At 45.8% G+C, this 19,483-nt stretch overlaps 1 protein-coding gene across 1 annotated transcript in view; it reads right to left on the bottom strand.

Moving 5' to 3' along the window:
- Positions 1 to 19,483, bottom strand: part of LOC134408332 (discoidin, CUB and LCCL domain-containing protein 1-like) — a 56,689-nt gene that overhangs the window by 4,547 nt on the left and 32,659 nt on the right. The window contains exons 7-13 of the mRNA XM_063140586.1: positions 17,362 to 17,495; positions 15,582 to 15,619; positions 13,626 to 13,820; positions 9,035 to 9,156; positions 7,487 to 7,667; positions 6,636 to 6,731; positions 3,457 to 3,547 (exon numbers count right to left, since the gene is read on the bottom strand). Coding sequence (XP_062996656.1) covers positions 3,457 to 3,547; positions 6,636 to 6,731; positions 7,487 to 7,667; positions 9,035 to 9,156; positions 13,626 to 13,820; positions 15,582 to 15,619; positions 17,362 to 17,495 — 857 coding nt within the window. The remainder of the gene's footprint in view (positions 1 to 3,456; positions 3,548 to 6,635; positions 6,732 to 7,486; positions 7,668 to 9,034; positions 9,157 to 13,625; positions 13,821 to 15,581; positions 15,620 to 17,361; positions 17,496 to 19,483) is intronic.

Below are 19,483 nucleotides of genomic sequence, written 5' to 3'. Positions count from 1 at the left end.
TCCAGCTGCCTCTTGAATGCCACCCTCCTCCTCCTCATCATCATCTCATTTCTGTACCATCCCATTGCCAAAATTCTCTGCGTGGTTTACAATAATTTACAGAGGACACCCCTCTCTTTCAAGTCATCCACTATTTGAAGGACAGTTAGAGGACAGTCCTCTATTTAAAGGACTTTCCAGTTCAAGTCCAATTTAAAGTCAAACAACCGTAAGAAGGGATAGCAGGGGCTTTGAAGTTGCCCACCCCCAGTTAGCACCTAGGCAGCACACTGAGTAGCAGGCACCCAGCTCACCTGGTCACTATCCTCCCCAGTAGGATGAGTTACACTGCATAACAGCCTTACACGGCTTGGGACCACAATACCTGATGGAACGCCTGTCCCAACATGAACCTACCCGTACACTACACTCAACATCTAAGGTCCTCCTCCGGGTGCCTACCCCAAGGGAAGCTCGGAGAATGGCAACCAGGGAGAGGGCCTTTTCAGTGGTGGCCCCTCAGAGGATGGCAATGAGGATGATCAGGGGTCAAACAAAGCCCTAAGAGGAGAGACTGAAAGAACTGGGCATGTTTAGTCTTGAGAAGAGAAGACCGAGGGGAGACATGATAGAACTCTTCAAATACTTGAAAGGTTGTCACACAGAGGAGGGCAAGGATCACTTCTCGATCATCCCAGAGTATAGGATGCAGACTAATGGGTTCAAGTTACAGGAAGCCAGATTCCAGCTGGACATCAGGAAAAACTTCCCGACTGATAGAGCAGTATGACAATGGAACCAATGACGTAGGAAGGTGGTGGGCTCTCCCACACTAGAGGCCTTCAAGGGGCAGCTGGACAGCCATCTGTCAGGGATGCTTTAAGGTGGATTCCTGCATTGAGCAGGGGGTTGGACTTGATGGCCTTATAGGACCCTTCCAACTCTACTATTCTATGATTCTAATTATGGAATGATCTCCCTGACGAGGCTCGCCTGGCACCAACATCGTTATCCCTCTGGTGCCAGGTCAAGACTTTTCTCTTCTCCCAGGCATTTAACAGCATATGCTGAGTTTTTAAACTGACCCCAGAATAGTTGTTTTTAAATGGATAGTGTCTGCTTTTGTTTGTATTTTATGCTTTTTATGGTTTTAAATTTTGTATATTTCTTTTTAATGTTCACTGTTCTAAACTTTTGTTAACTGCCCAGAAAGCTTCGGCTATGGGGCGGTATATAAATGTAAATAATAATAATAATAATAATAATAATAATAATAATAATAATAATAATTTCTAAACGTGCATCCTCACATATAAATGAACAAGTGCCAAATTTATGCCAATTGGTGTCCTCTTTTGCCCTCTCTTTTGTTGATGCACGCCTGCTTTACTTCTAAATGGCAAGCTGCCATAGCACCCAGCGTTATAGAATGACACCCAAATGGACTTTAGACCAGTACGCAACCCAGCTCTTTGCACACCTGAGCATGTCCCTACATTCATCCTTTGGTTGTTGCCTACCTGTTGCACTGTGGTTTAGAATGTCGGGCTAGAAGTGGGGAGACTCAGGATCTAAGCCCTACTCAGTCACGAAGCTCATTTGGTGCTCTTGAGCCATCACCATATCTCAAGCTCACCTACCTCGCAGGGTTCTTGTGAGCTACTTGGAGGAATGCAGGAGTTCAGCATTCAATTGTTTATAATCACTGATCTCTAAGGACAGCTACAAACCTCTCTCTAAGCAGCCTCTGGAGGTAATCCATTAGTGCTAAGTTAACTGTAGCCTCTCGCTAGCGTAACATGGACCAGATCTTCACCAAGCAGGATAGAACACTTTGAAAGCGGTATATGGAATGCGTCCTGGGCCCCAACAGTTGTCAATACTGTTACAAACCATTATAAAGCAGTAGTGGAGATCAGTGGTTCCTAATTGGTGTTCCGCGGACCCCCAGGGGGTCTGCATAACCCACCCAGGGGTCCGTAGCACCATTCACCTATTAGCTCTGCAAGGTCCGCATGTTAATAAAAGAAAATACGCCATCTCCCGTGCTCCGTTTGCTTCGATGGTGATGTCATGTGCGAAAGCACCTGCGTGATTTAGCGTCTAGCTTCAGAGATTACTTCCCTGCACCTAATCCTGAAAACTCATGGAGAAGGAATCCTTTTGAATGTGGTGATGTACAACTAACAACTCTATCTGCGGAAGAGCAAGATGCACTTGTTGACGTGACTTGTGATGGTTCATTGAAATCATTCTCCCATCACATTTAGGTTTAGTAGCTTCTCGAAAGGTCACAATTTGTTTAATTGTAAACTAGACGTTAGTAAAATTAAATTCGGCTTTATATTCCTAACTAAATCATTGTCATTTTTGCGTGGTAATATCACAAATTTTATGGTCTGTTTTTTAGTATACCTAAAATCCTTTGCTTATTAGGGGCTATCCCTTATTTTCTCCAAAAAATTGCTTCGCACAGGTAACTACCATAGAGATAACAAAATTTTCAAAAGTAGGGGGTCCATGGCTTGGCATTTGAAAAACAAGGGGTCCGCAGTACTTAGCTAATTGGGAACCACTGGTATAGATGATGTCAGAGGCCTCATCTACACCAAGCAGGATATTGCACTATATAAAAGGTAGGAGCCACACCAAGCAGGATATAGCGGTATGAAAGCAGTATATGGTACATGTCATGGGCCCCAACAGTTGTCAGTGCACTTCAATACCGCTATAAAGCAGTCGTGTGGCTCCTGGCTTTAATATACCACTTCCATACCACTTTCATAGTACAATATCCTATGTGGTATAGATGAGGCCAAAAAGTAACAACCTCAGATTAGTTTGTCTGCCAACCCTGTATTCCTTCTGGCACCAGGTTAAGTTGTTTCTGTTCTCCTACCAGAACTGTTTAATTGTTCAGATCTTTTGAACTTTAATTTCATAGCCTGGGGCATTTCCTGGATAGTTTGCACTCCTGTATTTGTTAACTGGTTTAAGCTCTTTGTTTTGTTTTGTATTTCATCATACTGGCTTTGGTATCATTTTTCACTGTGCTGACTTGCACCTTACATGAGTGTACTTTGATGTTGTGTTGAGTTTTAGATTTTCCGTTATGTTTTATTATGCGATTGCTTTATTTCATACTGCATGACACCTTCTTGAGAGGCTTCTCATAACTATAAAGAAAGAAAAGCAAACCATTCAATAAAACGGAAAACCAGAAAATTATAACCCACTCTTTCCCAGCCTGGCATGCTCCAGATGTGTTGAGTAGATGGGATGGGAGTTCATCCAACACAACTGGCAGGGATCAGGTTGGGAAAGGCTGCTATGAGCCTGTGTTTCTGTCCAAGCTTGTAGCAAGACTGGATCACAACAGTTGTGACAGTGACATCTCCTGCCCTGTCGGGTTGGGTTCAGAGGAGCTCTTGCCGATTGCAGGGCTAAGGGAAGAGAAGGCGGGAAGGTGCGACTCACCTCTTCTTACGACAGAGGAAAACCAGCAGCAAGAGAGCCGAGGAGATGAGGACAAACCCTCCAATAAGCATCATCACCAGTAATGGGGGACCTAGCTCAAGAAGGGATGAAATCCAGCATCAACACTGTCCACGTCTCCAAAGCAACCAACTAAAGAGAAGTGGTTGACATAGGGTGACCATATGGAAAAGAGGACAGGGCTCCTGTATCTTTAACAGTTGCATAGAAAAGGGAATCCTAGCAGGTGTCATTGTATGCATGCAGCACCTGGTGAAATTCCCTCTTCATCACCAGTTGCAACTGCAAGAGCCCTGCCTCCTTTTGTATCTGATCAAGAGGGCAGAGCTCCTGCAGCTTCAACTGCGGCGATGAAGAGGGAATTTCACCAGGTGCTTCATACATACAAATGACACCTGCTGAAATTCCCTTTTCTATACTACTGTTGAAGATACAGGAGCCTTGTCCTCTGTTCCATATGGTCACCCTAGTTGATAAAATTTGGGAGTCAATGACTATGTATAAAGATACTCAGCAAATGCAGCAAGCAAGGAATCCTTTTAAAAAAGATATAATGGCACCACGTTTTCCATTTATTTCCTTTGTAGAAGCTTGTTAGTGTGTGGCCTGAACCCAGGAGATTTTCTGCTGGGGTAGCTTGTTAACCATGCAGTGTGGCTTGTTTTTCTCAAACAAGCCACCCCGCGGAAAATGTCCTAGGTTCAGACCACACACTAACTGGTGGTTCAACAACAACCCACACTCAATCACTGAGTGGGGGCTAGCGTATTGTGTGAACAGCCCCAAAATGTGATGTCCCAGCTCTGTATCAAGATGATGCACCCGGCCACCTCGCTTGGAATCCCCTTCCTCTCCTTTTCATATTGTGTCTATTCATCTATAAGCCATCTGTTTAAACCAGGGGTGGGGCAGGTGTGCCCTCCTGATGCTGTTGGATTACAACCCCCATTATCCCTGAGTGAAGTTGGCAGTAGTCCAATGGCATCAGGAGGGCCAGATCCCCACTACCTCAAATGGAGCTAATAAGTGTTATCAGAGTGGTGGCTACATCTGGTAACTTAGGCTGTAGCTAGACCTAAGGTTTATCCCAGGATTGTCCAGGGGTCAAACCTGTTCATCTAAGTGCCACACAGGGCATCCAGCGCTCAGGCAGGGACGAACCCGGGATGATCCTGGGATAAACCTTAGGTCTAGCTACAGCCTTAGAGGCTTGACTTCTGCAATGCGCTCTACACAGGGCTACCTTTGTGCCTAGTCCGGAAACTTCAACTAGTGCAAAATATGGCAGCCAGGCTGATCACTGGTACACCTAGGGGTGACCATATTACACCAGTCTTAAAATCTCTTTACTGGCTGCCAATTAGTTTCGGGGTGAAGTATAAAGTGTTGGTTATCACCTTTAAAGCCCTACATGGTTTGGGTCCAGGCTATCTGCGGGATCGCCTTCTCACGTATAAACTGCCCTGCACACTCATGTTCTCTGGGAAGAATCTACTTCAGTCAGTCAAAGTTAGGCTGACAACTGTTACCCAGAGGACCTTTTCTTCTGCTGCTCCCAGACTGTGGAATGGTCTGCTGGAGGAGACTCATCAACTTAACAGTTTATTAGCATTCAAGAAAGCTATAAAGACTGATCTCTTCTGGCAGGCCTATCCAGTGGAATTTTAGGATGTGTTTAGAATGTTTTTTAGGATGTTTTATTTTATTTTATTTATTTATTTATTTATTTATTTATTTCATTTCTATACCGCCCAATAGCTGAAGCTCTCTGGGTGGTTCACAAAAATTAAAACCATGAAGAGCATAATAAAACAACCAACAATTTAAAAATACAAATACAAAATACAATATAAAAAGCATGACCAGGATAAAACCACACAACAAAAATTGATATAGGTTAAAATATGAAATTAAAACAGCATAGTTTAAATTTAAGTTAAATTAGGTGTTAAAATACTGAGAAAATAAAAAGGTCTTCAGCTGGCAACGAAAGGAAAACAATGTAGGCACCAAGCGAACCTCTCTGGGGAGCTCGTTCCACAGCTGGGGTGCCGCAGCAGAGAAAGCCCTCCTCCTAGTAGCCACCTGCCTCACTTCCTTTGGCAGGGGCTCACAGAGAAGGACCCCTGTGGATGATTTTAAGGTCCGGGCAGGCATATACGGGAGGAGGCGTTCCTTCAAATAACCTGGCCTCAAGCTGTTTAGGGCTTTGAATGTTAACACCAGCACTTTGAATCGGGCCCGGACATGGATTCATGTTTTAACAATGCATATTTTGTTTTAATTCAGTTTTATGTATTTTATTTTTACTGTTGTTCCCCGCCTTGATCAAAATGGAAAGGCAGGTAAGAAATAAATTATTATTATTATTATTATTATTATTATTATTATTATTATTATTATTATTATTATTATTATTATTATTATTGGTATTTGGGAAAAAGTGCAATGGGCAGCGTTACAGGGGCGCCCCCTGCTCCCATCAAAGTCAGTGTCTCCCTCGGGTGCTTTTAAGTTTCGGAGAAATGGTGGTGATGGGAAGTCGGATCGCAGGTCTCCGGTATCACATTTGGTTTGACCCTGGACCACGTACTGCACCCCAATTGCAGCCAACAGAAGTCATCAAAGGATGCGACGAGAGGAAGCTATGAGAATTGGCAGGTAGGCAGGAATGGGGAGGGTAAAGGAGCCAGCATGGCCGGCTACAGTTCGTCTGGTTCCTCCGAGGCAGAGGAAATAGCTGATCGGAAATCTGCAGAGGAACTGCCAAACAGGAAAGGCAAGTTCACGAGTGTGTTTTGAGTGTGTGTGTTGGGACTAGATAGAGGAGGCTGGGCTGCTTCCCCAAGCAGGATGCTAGGCGTTGCTTCTGTGTCAGTTACCAGCAGAGAGTGGAGGCTGGCAGCTCCGATTTTGGTGGAGCTCTGGATCCATTCTGGGTTTCAGTCAGAACCTGCCAGGACTGTAAAGGAGCTATCCAAGGTGCTGAACCTATTTGGGGGAGAAGGTCCTACTCCTTTACAGTTCTGGTTGGTTCTGACTGAAGCCCAGAATGGATTCACAGCCCCACCGAAAGCAGAGCCACCGGCCTCCACTGCCAGTTTTGTCTCCGGCCTCAATGGTGAACTCTTCCTAACATGCTGACACCGGGAAGCACTTACCCGTTTTCTCTGAATTGATCACTATTCCTGGGATGGTGGTGAAAACGGCAGGGCTGCTGCTCGACAGGATGGAGGGCTCCTTGGGGCCACGGTGGACTAAAAAAAAAAAAAGAGCAGTTCAGGGGAGATCCTTAACACACCAGGCCTCAGGCACCACCTGCCAGTTTCGTTCATTGCCCCAAAGAGTACAGAGCAGGCATGCAGAACCCCTTTAGCCCGAGGGCCGGATTTTGCTTCAGAGAAGCTCTCGGGGGCCGCATTCCAATAGTGGGTGGGGCTGAAGGCAAAGGGAGTGGGGCAAAATATACCAGCATATTGTAGTGTAAAAGCTCTCACTGCCAGTAATTAAGATTTAGAAGAAGCATTTCAACCTTTTAGGATGGGAAGGGGGAACGATGCAAAAGCCAGGAAACATCAAATGATCAGCAGTTGAGGGAAAGAGGGTGGGGCCATCTGGGAAGCCCAGGTGGGCCAGTTTGGGACTCCCAGTGGGCTGGATTAGGACCTCAGGTGGGCCGGATTTGGCCCACGGGCCTGAGGTTCCACACCCCTAATACAGAGAACACTCACTGTCCCCATCTAGTTTAGTCCTGTCTACTTTGATGGGTGCAGCTTTGCAGGGTTTCCGCCAGCCAGTCTTTCCCCTCCACCTGCCACCTCATCCTTTCCATTGGAGATGCCAAGGATTGACATCCGTGCAAAGCGGGGGCTCTCCCACAGAGCTATGGGTTGTGCTCACCCAGCTGAGGTTGCCTGTACCAGCTGCTCAGGCTACATGCAGGAACGCAGCCTCACAAAAGGTTGCTGTTCCAGCCGAAATGGACAAAGAAGCGCCCATAGAGCCACCTTACTTTCGCTGTTGCTGTAGGGGCGCAGGGTCTTCAGGCGAGAGGCTTGGCATCCCAACAGTGCCACTTTCAGAGCGGCCCGCTGGTTCCAGCTCTGGGGTGCAATGCGGAGGTAGCGGCCCACAATGGGAGGGATGAAGGCGTTGGAGACTTCTTGGTGGCTGTCGCTGTTTCCTTCAAAGATCTGTGGGGGGGGGGGAGGAGAGGTCAGCCAGGAGAGGGTCTTGGGTTCAAGAGAGGCTTGCTTTAGCTTCTTGCCATTGCTTACAGACAGTCTCAACGTGCCCTTCTAAGCGACCGATTATGATTATGGCTATACTGATCACACCAGAGAAACCCCAGTGAAACCAATATTCTGCATTAGTGCAATACAGCAGCATGCAGGTCATCATTTCAGTCTATCTTCACAGGCAGTCTTCAGCAAGCTGGCACTGGCCAGATGACTAGGACTGCAATTCCCACCATTCTCAGCCAGCATGCCCAACAAGCAAAGGGGATCAAGCAGCAGGGAGCCTGATGGTGGCGGTGGGCCCAGGTTGGCACCGGGGGAGGGCATCAGAAGCACCGTAATGAAGGCCCCCTCAAGCCCAGCAGCTGCCTTGTGCAGCCCCGACCAGAACCAACCCAACCCTCCCCCTTGCATTTAGAAAACTAGGATCTCAGTGACAATATTAGGTAAGGTGAGAACCCTTCTTCCTTAGGTGCTAGCTTTCTATAGGAAAGAAGGTGGTGACATAGGAGAGCAATCCAGCATTCGATCCCCAACCTGAAATCTGATGTTCTACAGTAAGGGTGGGCAATCTGTTTTGGATTACAACTCCCATAATCCTCCTGATCATTGGCCATGATGACTGGAGATTATATGGATTGTAATCCGAAGCATCTATAGAGTACCAGGGGCGACTTTTCCCAACTTGCAGACTGTTTTTTTAAAAAACTTTCCAGAATTTTACACAAATTTAATTGTGGAAAAATACATTAAAGAAAAACAACAACACTGGCTGAAAATGTTCATTTCCCATATAGGCTAAAGCATGAAAATACACAATGGGGGTGGGGGAGATTTGGGCATTTTTGCAAGTGTAAATTTGCAGAAATTTGGGAAATTGGAAAAAAAATCTGATCCTGTCAATGAGTGGATGATGGAATGAAAGGCATTTGATAATGTGTGAAATGCAGATGGAACATATTTTACAAACTCCATATATTGCTATTAGGATGTTTCTCCTAATGTTAAACTGAAATCTGCTTCCCTGCAATTTCCACCTGTTGGTCTAGTCTTGCCTTCTGGAGCAACACAGAACAACGCTGTTTCCTGCTCTGCAGGCCAACTCTCGGTGACCTCCTAAATTAGATTCCCCATTGTGAATTTGGCTTTCGTCATTTCCTTGAGTTTTACTAATGGCCGCGTGACCCTTGCCTGGCTCTTAGACCACATGTTTCTGATCATACAGATCTAGGCAGCTTTCAACCACACTGAAGTGGCAGAAGCTTGTCTGCCACTGATCTCCATCCCAGAAAATAACACTCTCCAGTTCCGGTCAAGCTCACCTTATCCTCGCTGCCACTGTTGGATTTGTAGACTTTCCAGTTCTTGCCATCTTTGCTGGAGAGAACCTGGTAGGATTTTACGTAGTAGTTGTGTTTCTGAGAAGATCCCTTGGTGATAATGCCTGAAACAGATATGGTAAAAATGGTACCCCAAATTTGGCCATGCGTCGTTGAAGCACTAGGTGGGCTCCTGAATGTGACTCCCTATTTTTGCGAACAGTGTAAGGCACTGAACAGAGTTGTTATGGCCTCACCTTGAGAAAATGGAAGGAAGAATCATAGGGTAGATCGTACCCATCCTGATCAGGAGTGGGGTGAAGTCAAAAGGATCCCATTCTGACATAACCCTCCTCACCCACCCCCGGTGCAAGCAACGGCTGTTCCTACTTGTGTAATAGAGTGTATCTTGGCGCTAATGCACATTATGGTTTCCTCTCCCCTTCCTTCCTTGACACAAATGTCTTATTTGAATCTTTCACTGCGAGTCAAACTTACTATTCTGAACATCTTCTCTACAGTGGTTGCTTGAGCAGCAGACAAGCATAAGAACACAAGAAGAGCCTGGCTGGATCAGACCAAAGGTCTACCTAGTTCAGCATCCAGTGGTCAATCAGATGCCTCTGAGATGCCCACAAGCAGGACATGAGGGCAAAATAGCATTCTTTCATTGGTGCTCCCTAAATGAGATCTTAACAGAAGTGATCATGACTCATGGTGGGATTTGCAAGACATAGGCAGCTGCCTTATGCCAGGTGAGATCATTTGCCATCTTGCCCAATATTGTCCACTTTGACTGACAGCTTCTCTCCAGCAATTCAGGCAAACGTCTTCCCCATCACTTACCTGGTCCTTTCAGCTGGAGATGCTGGGATTGAACCTGGGATCTTCTGCATGCAAAACATGTGCTCTACCATAAAGCAGTGGTCTTTCTCCAAAATAATAGTAATGGCGCCATCATAGGGACATGGGAAGCAGCCTTATTCCAGGCTAGATTATTTACCCAGCTAGACCTGAACTGTCTGCTCTAGGGGAGGACAGAAGGTAGATTTCCAGATGCTTGGGACTTCAATTCCCAGAAGCCTCTTCCAGCATGGCCAATGGTCAGGAATGCTGGGAGTTGAAGTCCCCAAAATCTGAAGATCTACTTTCGGTCCATCCCTGGCCCACTCCAACCAGCAGTGGTTCCCCAGGGTCTCAGGCCTGGCACAACACCTCTGTCTCTCCTATCTTCTGTTATCTGATCAGTTTTCAAACCTGGAGACACCAGGGATTGTACTTGGGACCTTCTGTATGCAAGGCAGGTGCTTTGCCTCTGAGCTACCTCCCTTTCTTCCATTTGCAAAAAGTTGCTTCAGAACCTAAAAGAATCATTACACCTTCGAGATGCTTAACCTGCAAGACTTTAACAAAACAAAACAAGTCCACAAGGAGAGCCCTGCTGGATCAGACCAAGAGTCCAGCTAATGCAGCATCCTGTTTCCCCACAGTGGCCAACCAGATGCCTATAGGAAGCCCACAAGTAGGACATGGAGGCAACAGTCTTCCCCCTTCCTCTTGCTCTCCAGAAATGGATTTTCAGAGGTAAACTGCCCCTGAACATGGAGGTTCCATTTAGCCATCTTGGCTGAGTGCCAGTGTGGTGTAGTGGTTAGAGTGTTGGGCTGAGAGTCGGGAGATCTGGGTTCTAGTCCTCACTCAGCCATGGAAGCTCATTGGGTGACTTTGGGACAGTCACCGACCCTCAGCCCAACCTACCTTGCAGGGTTGTTGTTGTAAGGATAAAATGGAGAAGAGGAAGATTATGTATGCTGCCTTGAGTTCCTTGGAAGAAAATAGTCAGGATAATCAATCCATCCATAGATAGGTCTGTCTTCCATGAATCTGTTTTCAGGCCAATCAGCTTGAATATTTAGCCTTATCATTGCCTTCCCCAACCAGGTGCCATTGGCTGTGCTGGCTGGGGATGATGGGAATTGTAGTCTAACCCATTTGGAAGGTAGGGAGGCTGCCCCGTCTCCTTGCGCTGCCAAGCACCAGCCAGAGAGGCAATCAAATAATCCCAGTCTCTCCCCTTTCTCCATTCCTTTCCTGCATTCCTCTCGGCCTCCAGCCCCCTCAGCCTCACAATGCCTCTATTTTTCCCTCCCTTAACAGGCGTCATTCTGGGGTTTGCCGCACAAAAGCCTCCATTTGTCCTCAGGCCTCGGGAAACAAAGAGTGAATTGGCTGGGACATAATACGAAACTTGTTAAGAGCAAGGGTGACCTGGCCTGGCCCCAGGCCTGAGGTAACAGGGACACAGGGAGGAAGGAAGGAAGGAAGGAAGGAAGGAAGGAAGGAAGGAGGGAGGGAGGGAAGGAGGGAGGGAAGGAAGGAAGGAAGGAAGGAAGGGTTCAGGGACTAAAGGGATAGAAGCAGAAGAGGGTAGAGGGAAAAGATGAAATATATAGACCAGCCTTCCCCAACCTGGTGCCCTCCAGAAGTGCTGGACAACAACCCACAATCCTCAGCCAATGTCCATGCAGGCTGAGGATTAAGGGCTTGGAGCCCTCCAATGGAGCTGTAAAGAACCCCATTGATTACACTGGTTGTGTCAACGATGCTTGCATGGCGTTCTGAATCCCATAGCCAGCCTTAAACAGAAAACGCACGTTGCCACATTGGAAACATCTAACACTGTCATGCCTCGTGGGATTGGGGAGGCCCAGCAAGCATTATTATATGGGCAGTGGGGTCATCTGGAGGGAGGGGGATGCACTGTGATTCCCTGATGCAGCCCATACAGCAAGTGGGGGCTCAAAGCTTTCTTTTCACCATCACCATTGTCCAGAGAGTGTAGCTTGAAGCTCAGCCAGTGAAGCCCTGCTCCAGTTTACCAGCCTTTGGGATGCTCAACTGTCACTGACTAGGAATCATCATCATCATCATCATCATCATCATCATCATCATCATCATCCTTCTGTCCCTCTGGATCAAGGCAGGGTACAACACAAATGCAAACACCATAAATAACATATAACTAATTAAAACATTTAAATCTAATACATTATTAAAAGCAGCACATTATTAAAAGGCATCTTAAAATTCAACTGGGTAGGCCTGCCGGAAGATATCAGTCTTTATGGCTTTCTTAAATCCCGGAAAGACTGTTAAGTTGACAAATCTCTCCCGGCAAGCCATTCCACAAACTGGGAGCAGCAGAAGAAAAGGTCCTCTGGGTAATAGTTGTCAGCCTTGTTTTTGTTGGCTGGAGTAAATTCTTCCCAGAGGACCTGGGTGTGCGGGGCAGATTGTACGGGAGAAGGCCATCCCACAGGTAGCCTGAACCCAAACCATGTAGGGCTTTAAAGGTGATAACCAACACTTTATACTTTGCCTGGAAACTAATTGGCAGCCAGTGAAGAGATTTTAAAACCGGTGTAACGTGGTCACCCCTAGGTGTACCGGTGACCAGCCTGGCTGCCTGGGCTTCGTCTGTGGTGTCCACCTTTTTATAACCATTAATAGTCTGGCCCGAAGATTCTCGAGGCAGTTCATAAGAGCACAAGAAAAGCTTTCCAGGATCAGAGACTGAAGATCCATGTAGTCTATCATCCCGCTTGCCACAATGGCCACAACTGAACCTCCAGGTAGCCCACAATCACAACCATTTATTTATTTTATTTATTGCATTTATATCCCACCGTTTTTCACTCCAAGGAACTCAAGGTGGCATACATAATCCTCCTCCTCCTCCTCCACTCCATTTTATCTTCACAACAGCAACCCTGTGAGGTAGGTTGGGCTGAGAGTCTGTGACTGGCCCAGAGTCACCCAGTGAGCTTCCATGGCCGAGTGGGGACTAGAACTCAGATCTCCCATCTCCCAGTCCAACTGTCTAGCCACTACACCACACTGGCTCTCATTAAGCCAATACCCCTTCCACACTGTTGGTTTCCCCAGCGAGCTGGTAATTCATCAGCGTATTGCCTCTGAGCCTGGATGTTCCACTGTGCCCTGCACTGATAGATCTATCCAGAGCCAGCGTCAAGGGTAGGCATGGTGGGCCATTTGCCAAGAGCTCACTCTCCAGCAGGGGCCAATTGTCAAGCATCCTCTGGGCTTGCAACTTGCTTGTTAAACCGCATCTCACTCTGGCTCAGACAACGGTGATGGCAAGGACCAGGAGGTGCCTCTGCCACTGTCTCTCTGCCTGTCAAGCGAGCAAGTGGTAGCAATGATGAGAAAAAGGATGAGGAGCAAAAGCAGCTAGTGGTAATCATCATAAGAAAGTAAAGGGGGAAGCATTGATGGTGTCCTGCCCAAGGTCTCATCCTTGTTCAAAGCCATCTAAGCCAGTGGCCATCCTCAAATCCTGCAGCAGTGAGTTCCACAGAAAAATTATGTGTCGTGTGAATAGGTACGTTTCTTTGGTCTGTCCTGTATCGACTCCCAAATTCAAGGAGCGACCCCATGAATTTGGCAGTACTGCCGGTGAATGAGGAAAACGTCTCCACTTTTCCTGCAACCGTGTGTGCTTTGATATGCCTCTCTCATAACCAACCACGGCGCCCCTTTTAGGCAAAGAAAAAGGCTGCTGATACTTACTGACCTGTGATGTTCCTCTTTCCACCCAAGTCTATTTCCAGCCACTCATCTGCAGAGCTTTGATCCGCTGCCCAGGAGGCACCGTCGGCACTGAAAGCAGCTCGCTCGGCACTCCAGGTTTTATTCTCCCCTATGACGTTCTGTTCGTGCCAGTAGGATGAAGAGCTGAAGCTGGCGACTTCTAGGACTCCAGCACAAGCTGCAAAATGTATGTATGTATGAACATAAGAAGAGCCACGCTGGATCAGACCAAGGGTCCATCTAGTCCAGCATTCTGTTTACACAGTGGGCAATCAGCTGTTGAGCAGGATTCCACACGCAGGACATGAGCGCAACAGCGCCATCCCGCCCATATTCCCCAGCAGCTAGTGTATATATAGGCTTAATGCCTCAGATACTAGAGGTAGCATGTAGCCACCATGACTAATAAGCCACTGATAGCCTTCTCCTTCAGGAATTTATCCAACCCCCTTTTAAAGCCATCCAAAATGGTGGCCATCCCCATATCTTGTGGTAGCAAATTCCATCGTTTAACTATGTGCTGTACGAAGAAAGACTTCCTTTTATCTATCCTGAATCTCCCACCCATCAGCTTCATGGGATGACCCCACTGGGTTCTAGTATTATGGGAGAGGGAGAAAAATGTCTCCCTACCCACATTTTCCACACCATGCATAATTTTGTACACCTCTATCATGTCTCCCCTTAGCCTCCTTTCCCCCCCTAAGCTGAACAATCCCAGCAGTTGTAACTTTCCCTCATAGGGGAGATGCTCCAGCCCTTTGATCATTTTAGTTGCCCTTTCTTGCAGTTTTCCCAGCTCTACAATATCTTAGAATCATAGAATAGTAGAGTTGGAAGGGGCCTATAAGGCCATCAAGTCCAACCCCCTTGTTTTAGGTGTGGTGACCAGAACTGTACACAGTATTCTAAGTGTGGTTGCACCATAGATTTGTATAAAGACAATATGATACTGTCAGTTTTAGTCCCAATTCCTTTTCTAATAATGCCTAACCTGGAGTTCACCTTTTTTACAGCTGCCACACTGTATGGACTACATTTCCATACTGCCCAATAACCAAAGCTCTCTGAGCTGTTCACAAAAGTTTAACCCCCAAAATGCATCATGAACATAATATAAAACCATAATAGTTCAAAACAGAATAAAAGTAAATTAAAAGCCAGAGTAAAAGCCAGTCGCAGTGTAAAAATCTAAAAAAACAAATTAAAAAAAATAACAAATTTAAAAAACAAAATTGAAGGGTTCAAAAACCTGGGAAAATAAAAAAGGGATAATTAATAAAACCATTAAAATACTATGACGCTGCAAGATAGGTTAAAGTGATGTGTAACATCTGGGAGGAGCAGTCTTATGGCCCTGAGGTAGAATGTAGGGGGCCATAGGATATTTTGGATTTCTGGATCTGAGGTCAGAGACAGTGTTCTGACCTCAGACCCAGGAGTCTGAGCTTCTCTGCCCCCCCCCTGCAGCTGGCGTGGGGAGAATTGTGTTGGCTGCCTCTATGAGCTTGCCAACATGAGTTTGGAGAGGAGAAAAGTGGGGGAGGTTCTGTTGGTGGGGAGGAGGCTGGGGTGGCCGGATTACAAAGAATCCTCTGGCTGCCCTAAGCTTCCTTCCCTCCTTGTTTGCAGAGCCCCAGCTAGATGGGAAAATTGCCCATCTAGCTAAAATGCAGAGAAGGGGTAGCACAGAGGCAAAGATTGCGCCCTGCTCTGCTTTCTCTGTGTAGGATGCCCTCACCCTCCAAGTTCAGACGCTGATGGGAATTCCTATATGACTGCACCCTTAAACACCCTTTTGGAAAGCCGAAGATTTTGAGGGGCATTCGTAACAGTAGAAGGTCTACGTCCCACAATTTGAGAGTGTCATTGGAGATGGATAGAAAAGTGGGGAAGAGAGCCCCCCCAAAGAAACAAACATGTGCAAGGAAGAACATACCTTTCTGAAAGATGAGGCGTTTTTCGGATAAAGATCCCCTATTTAAAACCAATCAAACAAAAGATGAATAGGTTTAAGGTCTTTGGGACTCACTCATTCTCTCGGTGCAAAAACAGACATGACACAGGCTGCAATCCTTTTTACTCTGACGTAGGAGTAAGACCCATTGAGCTCACTAGGTTGTATTTCTGAGTAGACATGTACAGGATGTGATGTTAGCCTAGGATTTAGCCCTATATTGCCATTATGGATGGTCGAGCCATGACATTAACCTCTTCAATGAGGGAGGAAGGATAATTTATTTATTTGTTCTATTTCTATACCGCCCAATAGCTGAACCTCTTGGGGTGGTTCACAACAGTTAAAAAGGACTTAGGGCATGGAAGGATCATGGACTTACCTGCTTCTGCGATCCTCCCCTAGCATCTCGACAGCCGCGTGACATTGCGGAAGGATGTTGCAGCTGCCTTTTTCGCCCCGGAAGAGGGAGAAGGAGTACAACTGCACTCCTCCACAAAAGGTTAAAAAAATGAACTCGCTTCCCACCCCCCACCTCAATGGGCACAGACTGCCCCTGTGCCCCCGTGGGATGGTCCCGGGATCGTGGAAAACCTGAGTTTTCTGCAGTTCCCGATATCCTGGGGAAAGTTCCTGGTCATCCCGGGTTGCCCTTGGGATCTCCTGTGCATCATTTGGATGCACAGGGACGATCCAGGGACTACCCTGGGATATAGAGTTGGTGTAGACATGCCCTTACTGTGATATCAAAGGGGCTTATTGTGACTAATAATAGGACTCTATTGGGCTTTATAGAAATCAATCAATCAACAATATCTGCAATTTGTCACTTTAATTATTAGATACAAAACTGGAACATGGGTCAACAATGCTGGATCATCTTTATAGACCTTCCCCCCTTTCATGTAACTCTACATAGAAGTGATATGAAGATATTGTCAATGCTGTTTGTTCTATGTCAATAGAAGGCACATGTAAATTCAATCTATCAGAGTGGCGAGTACTATGGGTTGGATCCAGAATGAGTCGTCCATAGAGTTAGGGATGTAGACATTTTGTAAAATCCACTCTATCTGCATTTCATGGATTGTCAAGTGCCTTTCGTTCCATCATTCGGTCATTGCCAGAATTGGGTCCCCCCCCCCCCAATTTCCCAAATTTTGTAAATTTGTACTCGTGCAAAGTTGCACATTCTAAAAATGTGCATTCTATGCTTTAGCCTATGGAGGAAATGTGCATTATTCACTGGTGCTTTTGTTTGTTCGTTTGTATTAAAGAAAACAGTTGTGTATTTTTCAATGCACAAACATGCACAAAATTTTGGGAAGCAAAAAAACTGGTCTGCAAGTTCACGGAATCTGTGAAACTTAGGAAAAGCCAGTCGAATGCGGAATCTGCTGATCAGATTAATAGAAATCTGAACTCATTTGATTCTGCTGAGGATTTCTCCAACATCCCTACTTGGAGTAGACCCACTGAAACCAATAGTATTCAAGGCAGTCATGACAAACTTCCCATTGATTTCAATGGGGTTTCTAGAAGTATTACTAAGTCTGGGTCCAATTCATTATCTATAGTTCATCATTCATGCAGAATTTACTCTGCTTCCCACTGGGAGTTTCTTTCTTATGAGAAATAACTCAAGGCAACAAAACATGGATTAATTCTACTCATCGGGGCAGAGTTCCCAAAAGATAGAAATGATTACCAGGTTGCTATTCTAGTTTAGCAGATTGCATCCTCAACCTGGTTGTCTACTTACCTCTTTGAGTAGAGTCCATTGGCAAATGCTGGCTCATAGAGAGTGATCCCTTTTTCTTGTGACACCGTCACTTCTCCCCCTTGCTCGTCTGAGATCACGCCGGCATGGACAGCAGCTTTGCAGAGAACTGATGTCTGCAGGGAACATATATGAGACAGCAAATCAAAGGAGACCGTTGTGACCAATCTCCAGGCAACAAAAATCCAAAGAGAAGATGCTAGAGAATGGACAGGAGAAAACTCTTAGGTTAATTTCAGTTTCTTAGGTTCAATTAGTTTACATTTATGAAGGAGCTGAAGGGGACGATCATATCTCACTGACTGTATTAGGCTACAATCCGATGCTTGAATTGTAGGACTTTTTTCTCTGCTTAAACAAGCATAGGATTGCATCCCTAAATAGCCAGTTCCAATATGTGGGTGGTGGATACCCAGAATAGGGACTTCTTTTGGCTGTAGTGTCCAGCATTTGGAACTGCCTCCCAAGAGAAGTACATCTGTCCATAAATAGAAATGTGTTTTGTTTTTTGTTTTAAAAAAAATTATTTAAGCAGTCTTTTACAGGATCCTGATTTTATTTATTTATTTATTTATTTATTTATTTATTTATTATTTTAATTTATTAATCAGCTGTATATACCACTTTCCACAAAGTGTTCAAAGTGGTGAACATGCAAGATCAACCCATCCAAAGAGTAAAATATAACAATAAAACTACACAATAATAATAACAAAAAATACTAAGAAAGGATCACACATTATCCTTTTTGAGGTTTGGGGTCTACAGGGGGTATATTGACTAAGGCCTCAGCTAGACCTATAAGGTCTAGTGCGACGGAGGGGTGAGCATCTCACAATATTGTTACCATGAGCTCTCCCCTTCTGTTTACATGTGGTGCACGACGACCTTGGAGGGAAAGGACGTTGCGCCCGCCATTTTGTTTTTTTTTAAAAAAAGAAAACAGAAGCAGCGCACGAGCACTCATGCGCTCAAAGGTTGTTTTTTTAAAAATAATATTTTCCCTGCTCCCCCCACCCCACCCCTGTGCACCGTTCCCAGCTCCTTGCGAGTAACCATGAGGAGCCTGCCCACACGTTCTGCGGTCTCGGGATCATCCCGAGACCGCGGAAAAAGTGGGCTGAAAAGGTAGGGTGATATCTCAGGGAAAGGGAGAGATCATCCCTCCCTGCTCCCGGGATCCCCTGTGCATCATGTGTATGCACAGAGACAATCCCAGGGATCACCCCAGGATAAAGCCCTGTCTAGCTATTGCAGGCTAGGGCTGGTGAAAGTCAGGACCACGGCCAGCTCCCTGTGGGACAGGTTACAAAGAAGCAAAGAGCTTCTGCCATGTTCCTCCAGCAAGAGCCCGTAGTAAGGCAGGTGTTTCAACCTTTTAAGGAAGTTGTGTACTGTATTATTAGTATCATGATATAAATCCTCGTCCCACACTGCCCTGAAATCCAGAAAGGATGGAAGGAAAGTATACCGATATTTTAATAAAAAAGTAAATAAATAATTTGTAAAGGCGTGCCCTTCACTCTGTGGTCAAGGACCCACCTGAAAGCACAGTTTGGCACAGGTTTTTTTTTAGTGTGCAGTTGGACACAAAATGTGCAGTTTGGGGGAAAATGTGCAGTTGAAAATTTGATAATGTGCAGTTGGGAAAAATGGTGAAAAAATTAAGACATGTGTTATATGTTATGCGTATGTGTTTATTAAGAATTTAACAATAGACAAAGTCAGGGATGGCATGTAACACAAATTATATAAGCATGTAGGTAACGAGCCGTTGATGGTGTGACTGATGTTGTTGGGTCCTGTGACAGTGTTGCCTGAATAGACGTGGGGGCAGACTTGACACGGGTCTATTGCATGGTCTAGTCCCTCTGTCTGTGTCTCAGTCCTGTGTAGTAGTATTGCTGGTTAGCATCTGCTTCAGGTTGGGAGGTTGTCTGGAGGCCAGGACCGGTCTGCCTCCCAATGCTTGTGTGAGAGAAGTGTCTGTACTGATGATGGGTTGGAGTTCACTGATGATCCATTGCAGTGGTTTCAATTGGGGGCTGTAGGTGACAGCCAGTGGTGTACGTCTCTTGGTCAGTCGTCCTGGGTATCCGTACAG

This window comes from Elgaria multicarinata, chromosome 13 (assembly GCF_023053635.1).
Source record: "Elgaria multicarinata webbii isolate HBS135686 ecotype San Diego chromosome 13, rElgMul1.1.pri, whole genome shotgun sequence".
Lineage (NCBI taxonomy): Eukaryota > Metazoa > Chordata > Lepidosauria > Squamata > Anguidae > Elgaria > Elgaria multicarinata.
This window is presented reverse-complemented; position numbering and strand designations above follow the sequence as displayed.